Source organism: Corylus avellana, chromosome ca3, assembly GCF_901000735.1.
Source record: "Corylus avellana chromosome ca3, CavTom2PMs-1.0".
NCBI classification, from domain to species: Eukaryota; Viridiplantae; Streptophyta; class Magnoliopsida; order Fagales; family Betulaceae; genus Corylus; species Corylus avellana.
The window spans coordinates 6,800,651-6,808,985 of NC_081543.1; the positions used below are offsets into that span (position 1 = coordinate 6,800,651).

An 8,335-nucleotide genomic window follows, 5' to 3' on the forward strand; every position below is an offset into this window, starting at 1 on the left:
AAGTTCGTCAGATGAGAAGTTCTATCACATCAAAAGCTAAACATTCAAAAAGGAAATGTATATAAGAGAGGGATAGAGAGAGAGGAAATAAATGGCCACCTTATATCAGCTTCAGAGCCTTCAAAAAATATTTGATGAACATAAAATAAAACTTTATTAAATTGATGTACATAGTGAAGGATTTCAAAGACAATACAACAGAAGGACAATGTCTACAATTTTGTATAAATAGACCCGCAGGTCCAACCATTTTCATCATTTCAGTTGTTCTACAGGCAGAAAATTTCTTCTAGGAAGCATTTTCAGCAATCTCTTAATATACATAATATCATATCCTTGGATTAAGATCACCGCCAACCCCATCTTCCAAGTACCTAGAGACTAGAGTATTTCCTTCCAGAACCGGATAGACCTATCAGTCCCAGAGGAAACGAAGGCGGCCTCTACCGGTGAGTGTTCAACCCAGCGGGGTGCACCGATATGATTTGAAGGCCACCTTGCTACTTTTTCTGCTGTCAGAGCATCCCAAATTACAATCTGCAGCCAACCAACCCATAATCATTAGTTTGAAGTCCAGATTATTGAACTAAAACCACAGGAAGTTGCACAAACCTCATTGCTTGGTTCATCTATGGATAGTACGAATTCTTCAGTGTCATTGAAAACAGCCTACAAACAAAAGATTCAAACATTTGATAGTATGATTACATGGTCCATAAAGATCATAGTACTCATATAGGAACTTTCCTTAGAAAGGGAAATCCATCATCCATATAGGAACGTATATGCAAGAGGAAGGCCAAAAGAAAAAAAGGCATCAACTATTCAAAGCATTTTTACTCCCGTAAACAGCGACAATGCTGTCGGTTTGGCTCATCGATTGAGTAAGCAGATACTAACTGTATAGAGCATATGTAAGTTCAATTGAATCCGTGAATTGTCCTTTTTACTCATAAATACAACCAAAGTTATAAATTATCCGTTTCACTTACAATAACCTATAATAGGACAGGAATTCGTAGCCTCAAAAGCAACATAATTCTAGTTCTACACATGGAAATTCATGTCCCGCCTGAGTCTATACACCACATTACTACCCAAATCCTCGCTTCTAAGTTATAAGTAGATTGTAAACAACAAACTGCAATGGGGCTAAAAAAATACTATCAGGACACAGGAATATGTGTCAAATTTCTAAACCATTTTCTCATATATGTTCATTCATAGATTTTGGTAGCTATGGGACCCTCTCCGTAGAAAACTCCTTACTTGAGATACCCTTCCCGTTTTTACACTTCTTTTTGGGATTAAAGGGCAGAGGTTTTGTGGTAGCAATTATAACAGAGGAAACTTGCCAGATAGCCATGTAGGTGTTATCCAACATGCATAGGAAACAGAAGCTAGCTACAAAGAGTGTCTTTTCCCCAGGGTTCCATAGAGACCTCATACACAAATATCAGTAAATTCAAAGGAAATTATGTCATAACCCCCTCGTGGTTTTGCACTTTTTGACATTGAGACCCAATTTTCAATTTAATGAAATTGAGACTCATGCTTTAGTCATTTGTAAATCGAGACCTCCATTAGTGTTTTTCATCAAATTTTTAACAGAAACAGCATGAAAATAAATATTTTTTTTTATAAGTAATAAACCAATCTCATTAAAAGCGTAAGGTGCCCCTAAATACACCAAAAGTATACAAAAGAAACCACCTAACTAGTAGGGGCAAAACAAACAAAGAAATCACTAAAACTAATCAACAAAGGAGACACATACGCCGCCATCCATAAATACAAAGTATCATAGAACAAAGATTAAATTTCCCCCAATGTTCTCTCTCTGTCCTCAAAGCACCTATCATTCATTTCCTTCCATACACACCAGAAGAGGCACGTAGGCACCATTTTCCATACTACAGCACTCTTAGGCCTGCCATAGGACCACCAACAATTAAGCTGATTAATAACATTTCTAGGCATAACCCAGGACTCCTAGGCCTACCATAGGACCACCAAAATGACTAAAACAAGCACTCCAAATGGCGGAAGCCACATCACAATGGAGAAGAAGATGACCCACCGACTCTCCATTCCTCTTGCACATGCAACATCTGTCCATCACAATGATGTGCCGCCTCCTAAGATTATCCAAGGTGAGAATCTTGCCTAGAGCCGCCGACCATACAAAGACTGCCGCCCTCGAAGGAGCCTGTGTCCACCAAGCACTCTTCCAGGGATAGCGACTCTCTATAGGGGAAACCAACGAGCAAAAATAGGATTTGACCTAGAACAAACCTTTTTTGAAAGAAGCCCATAGCAGCTGATTTTCACGTGCTCTTCTCATTCTAACTGAATGCAGCACCTGGTAAAAAGAAGCAAAGACATCCACCTCCTAATCCTGCACCACTCTAGCAAAGCTCGCATTCCATTGGTTGGAACCACCCAGAAGCTCCAAATTATCTAATTATTTGCTATAGAGGCGTCCTTAGTGCAAGAGAGACCAAATAAAACTGGAAAAGCTACCTTTAGAGCCGCTTCCCCACACAGCTAATCAAGCCAAAAGCTGAATTTGATGCCATCCCCCACCTCAAATCTAGTAAAGCTGAAAAAATTATCCCACCCTTTCCTGATATTCTTCCACAACCCCACCCCAAAGGCTCCAACAGGAACAAGAAAGCACCAACCTCCCCATAAACTTCCACATTTCGAATCCACCACAACTCTCCACTAAGCCTCTCTTTCACGCCCATATCGCCACAACCATTTGCCTAAGAGAGCGCGATTAAACACCAACAAATTCCTAATACCCAGCCCTCGCTTAGAGATTGAAGAACAAACTTTAGACCAACTCACCAGGTGAAATTTTCAGGTATGAAAATAAAATCATGCCCCTCATATAAAAAAATAAAAAATAAAATTAAAAAAAAATGGCTTTGGGCTAGGTGGCAGCACCCAACCATGGATAGTCGTGGCTAGGTGACAATACCAATCCCCAGACAGTTTTTTTTCTCTTTTTCATTTTACTTTTTTTGAATTTTTTAATGTAAGGGTATAGCTATATTTTCATATTGTATCTGCTACTTATCGACGAAAAACACTAACGGATGTCTCAACTTATAAATGCTTGAAGCAATAGTCTTGATTTCATTAAATTGGAAACCGGAGTCTTAATGTCAAAAAACGCAAAAGTATGAAGGGGTCGTAACATAATTTCCCTATATTCAATTATAAAAGAATGTAGACACACGTCAGTGCCAAAGATGCTCAAACCACAAACCCCCTTCAAATAATGCCTTATGTGCATACCTGGCACCGCAACTGTGTATGTGTAGCTCCAAGATACTGTTTGACCAATCTTCCGGTGCCAACTTCCCAAAGCTTCACAGTCGAATCCTTCCCACAAGAGAGAACAAACCTAGAAAGGTAACATTTAAGTCATATTACAAAGCTAGTACACAACATTTGTAAAAATCCAATCTTAATGTATTTAACAAGTCAGTACAAAGGCAGTAATGTCCATCCATTAATAGAATGGATTGAAAACCCTATTAGTTCATTCATTAGATTCTTTAGTTTTGATCCTTCTGCCACAAACTGTAAGAGGCATCCCATAACTATGAGGTTATTATTCAATGCAGACAATCACAAAAAATAAGGTCACAAGACTAAGAAAGTACAAGAGCCAAATTCAAAGTCATCATTAGTATCACTGCCTTGTCTTATTGACAGCACTCTTTACCCCAAATCTCTTCCTCATTCCAGTTCCAGCGCCTTCAAGGCCGCATATTCCAGAAAAGAACGCATTCAGATCATATCATTAGTTGTGTCATTCACAATTCATGGAACAGCTTGCTTGCGCTAATATAATTTCTCATCCGAGAATCACCTCACTTTCAACACATATTCACAACTAAGAACCATTCCATGACCTATACCTTTGATCCTTTGTAAAATTTGCACTAGTTGCCTCAGCCACTCCATGTGCACCAACTATGGAGCGCACACAATTGGCAGTTACCCCATCCCATAGCCGAACAGCACCATCTTTAGATGCTGTAACATACATGCCACCTGTAGATGAATACCTGACCTGCATGACCAAAGAGATGGAATTGATTGCTTTAATGACCTTGACTTTATCTGTGAAATGTGGAAATATGATCCTTCCAAGTGTGAAAAAGAATGGGAATAGACCATGCCTGATTTATGGCTCCATTAGCACCAATTTCTGGCACATTTGCAGATAGATAGCACTGAAAGGTATTGACATCGTACAAGTGTGGGATTGAATGATCAGTTCCTGTGATTTTTTCCCCCGACAAATTAAGGTGACACATGATCAGAATTCCAGTAATAGCACTAAATTCCATTCACATATATCCTACAAAGAATTTGTACTACTTTCTGTGTACATGAAGCTAATCTATACAGAAATTCATTAAAATTTTGTGACAGCATCAGAAATTTTTGTGTAGTCTACCACTAAGTTCATCGTTAATCAGCTCAACTGCACATGCTTTTTCTTAACATTTCAATAAAGCACCAACTAACACATGCCATAAATGTTACATAGGTCCAAAATAGATGTACTTACCACCTATATATTTAGGGATGAATGTAAAGACCATTATTACCTGCTAAAAGAAAATCTCCAGAAGGATGAAAAGATACAGAACGCACATTGTGTGTATCCTGCAATGTTACACATAAAAATTATGAAAAGAATATTAATCTATAATCATATTATAAATTCCGCTGCCAAGTTCAAGAATAATGCTTCCATAAAATTACAAGCAAGACCTGTATAACTCTGAATGCTCTCTTTGCAGTCATTTTGGAGAAATCAAAGAACCTGGAAAAGTAACAGTGAGTGAGTGATGCATAACAAATTCCAAGTCAACTACTGCTTTTAGAGAAACAAAGATTGAAGTGTTTAAGGAGCTTATCAACAGATCTAAAAGGAGAAAGGAAATGTATTATAGATAAAATTGTGAAAGCAGTATCAATGAATCAAGAGTAAAGTAAAATCATATGGTGTTAAGAGAGAATATTTGATGATTAAACAAAAGAATTCCATACTTTATAGTGTGATCTTTGGCCCCAGATATCAGAACAGTATTTTGAGGATGGAAATCCAAGTCATTTATTGGCTGCAATTGTATTAGAAAAGCATTAGACAATATATGGGCAGAGACAGAGACATCCTCTGATCATCTTCCAACAAAAAAGAAAAGAAAAGAAAAGAAAAGGGTAAAATGGCTAAAATTCATTTAAGTTTATCAAAATTTATTAGAACAAACTTGATCCAAACATTACTGTGCCAATCTCAACTAAGCCTAATTCACATCTTTCAGAAATTATGCACAGATAAGAATTTGAAAAATTCCGGATGTATGATGTTTTTGTGATGGGTAATCTTATTAAAAAGTACCAATAAACGACAAACAAAATACTTTTTGAACCATTTCACACAGCCATTGGTACTATGCAACAGCTAGGTAACCAAGATTGATTTACTTGTATATGGTCATAAAACGTCCGTATGACAGGTCGCACATGACCATCTCTTGCATCTGGCAGCAGCATTTGCTTAATTTTTGCAACCTGTAAGGTAAAATGGCAAATTGTGAGTAAAAGCTCAAGGAGAAGAAAGAGCCGATCAAATGACTAAAGAATCAATACCTCAAAGAGCTTTATTGATGTATCTGCACTTCCAGTGGCAACAAACCTCCCATCAGGGCTAAATCTTGCACATCTGGCAACATTCTAGAAAATTTAGCCCATCAGTCTGAATGAGATGCTCAGAAGCAATTGATTTATAGCGTACTCAGAACACTAAATGAAAGCAGAGCATTGTACGTTAATCTAATGTATACCTTGTGCTCTGAAAGATGCCGTGTCTCATGCTTTGGAAAACTTTTTGATGACCCTTTTGTATCCTGCACAGCACTGGTTTGATAAAGACATGCATCATCAGGTTAGTTTTCTTTAACAAGGATAAATTCAACAAAATATTGCACATATGTTAATTTAGGGGCAACTGTTGTTGTATGTCACTCCATGCCGCCGCAACTATTTACTTTAGAACAGGGAAAATCAGAAGTTTCTTTTAAAGTTTCCTTGAAAATCAATCACATAATATCTACTTATACTCTAAAACATTAATGCCCCATGTCCCCTAAATCCATGCAGTTACATTTAAGCATATTAAGCAAAGCACTGGCCCAAATCATATGGGATGCATTATTGGATAAGCAAGGAACATAAATTAAAACCTAATAATAGTTTATACAGCCCTTGGGCTTTAAATCAAGTGGGAACAAGTGAGGTGAGGTTGGGATAGGTCTCATGTTCAAAACTTGCCAAGCAAGACAGAAATGATGGGTTAAGTGGACAGAAAGAGTAAGCATCACTTATTGTTAGTCAACATAATTAAAAGCCATAAAAAAAATGTTGAGGAACCATTCATGGGAAATTTTAAACATTTTTCAAACGGATAGACTTTCATGACCACAAAATTCCAAAGGCAAAACTTTTGCTATTTCTCAGAACACCTCTCCATCCCTCAAATAATCTTTAATGCCCTGGTTTCCAAAAGAGCGACAAGTGCAACTACACTTGGTTTTCAGCATAGGAGATGGAATCCAAGTCTGGAAATCCTCTCACGAGAGAAGGGGGAAGGCTATTTTAAACCGGCACAAAGATTCGAACTTCTAAACAATAATTTAAATTAAGATATTCATTTTTTATTTTTTATTTTAACCCCTTTGAGGTAAAGTGGTAAAACGCCCACTGCCAGATGACATTATAAAATCCATGTTATTCACTGTGGAAAACAACAGTGCATAATAATAGAAATTAATCAGACTGACAAAGAAAGTCATTCAGAACAAAGTGATTGCCTGAAATCAACAGCAGCAGCGCGAGGAGCAGGGATTGAGCCATATGATGCAGGTAATGAACTACCCAAATCAAACAATGCAGATGATGTAACCCCTCTTAACATCTCATCTTTCTCCACTGCAAGACCCTGTTATCACCTCAGAGCCAAAAGGAAAAAAGCCTTCTTCGCATTGTTTTTCCAACAATCAACTAAAAATTAAACACAAGACTCAGAAAGCAAATAAGAACCTTAGCAAACAGCTCCAGAAGCTTATTAGGTGGGGCTTCAACATTCAACGGTGTCATGGTTGCTGAAGCAACTGCACTTGCAGCCTAGAAAAGAAAAGGAACCACAAAAGTTAAAACCATAACAACATTCAAAACTATTTGTTTACCAAACATAAGAAAACAGAAAAATCATTCAAGCCCTTATTCTGTTTGGTCACCAAGAAAAAGTTGCAGAAAACAAAAAGACGCATTTTGTCGATTTCCCACCATTTAAAAACCAATAATATTCTAAAACTCCACTATTTTCCTTAATTGAAGTGAGTAGTTTATCATTCCTTAGCAACTACAGTTTCTACTTCGACCCTTTCCTTGATACTCCCAGAAACCAAAATCAAAAGAAATAGAGAACATAGAAAATTCAAGTTCACTGAGCTAAACACTTGTACAAGCCCAGCTGATTCAATTTTCTTTTCAATCAAGCAAGCCTATTATAATTTTTTTTTTTTTTTGATAAGTAGCAAGCCTATTATAATTACAAAAGTCCAAATTTACTTTTTCTTTTTTTTTTTTTCTTTTCTCATATTTTCCTGCAACCAAACAAACTATGTTCTGTATTTGCCCAACTGTTGATTCTTCAGGAACCAAAACATTCAAAATAGGGTTGATAACGTACTTTCTTACACATTCCCACACTTTCTGAGAAACCAAACAATGTATAAATATATTTACAGAAGTGCTTACCTGATTAAGATTGTTGTCACGAAGATGAGCAACGATAAGAGAATTGAGATGCCTGTACAGTTTCCCATCTTGCAGAGTCTGCTCCACGCTGTTCTCCATTTACAACAAAAACCCTAGAACCTCTTCACCTAAAGGCTAAAGCCCTCTCAATCCGGCAATCCCATTGCTATTTTTTCATTTTGGATTGTCGTTTTGCCTTCAGAAAACCGTCGTTTTGCTTCATAAACTCGTTAGCCTATTTTAAAAATTCACCTAAAACATACTTCCTTGGTGTTCCCTAAACCAAGGAACACCAAAGGAAGCAAATTAAGGTATTACTTTTGGTTTCCTTAATATTATATTAATATAAAAAGACTTTATTTACCTTCGACTGTGATAATACCCCTTTAAACTATCAAGACATTGCCGATGTCTCTCAAAACAAGTAATAAGACAAAAATGCCTATATAGATTTTTCAATTAGACAAAAACACTCTTATAAATT

General features: G+C 36.9%; 1 protein-coding gene across 2 annotated transcripts; it reads right to left on the minus strand.

The window, feature by feature from the left end:
• Window positions 1-200: 200 nt before the first annotated feature.
• On the minus strand, window positions 201-8,123 carry LOC132175930 (cleavage stimulation factor subunit 50). 2 transcript variants are annotated; one of them, XM_059588026.1, is made up of 14 exons: window positions 7,852-8,123; window positions 7,132-7,215; window positions 6,903-7,030; window positions 5,877-5,949; window positions 5,683-5,766; window positions 5,518-5,604; window positions 5,080-5,150; window positions 4,801-4,852; window positions 4,635-4,692; window positions 4,200-4,300; window positions 3,936-4,090; window positions 3,307-3,415; window positions 613-669; window positions 201-537 (listed from the first exon to the last, which is right to left on the minus strand). In XM_059588026.1, the coding sequence occupies exons 1-14, from the start codon at window positions 7,948-7,950 to the stop codon at window positions 382-384; spliced, it is 1,314 nt and encodes a 437-aa protein (XP_059444009.1). In that variant the 5' UTR covers window positions 7,951-8,123; the 3' UTR covers window positions 201-381. The 2 variants fall into 2 exon arrangements, with proteins under 2 accessions (XP_059444009.1, XP_059444010.1); XM_059588027.1 differs by lacking the exon at window positions 7,852-8,123 and having other exon boundaries at window positions 6,903-7,020; window positions 7,132-7,217.
• Between the last annotated feature and the right edge of the window lie 212 nt (window positions 8,124-8,335).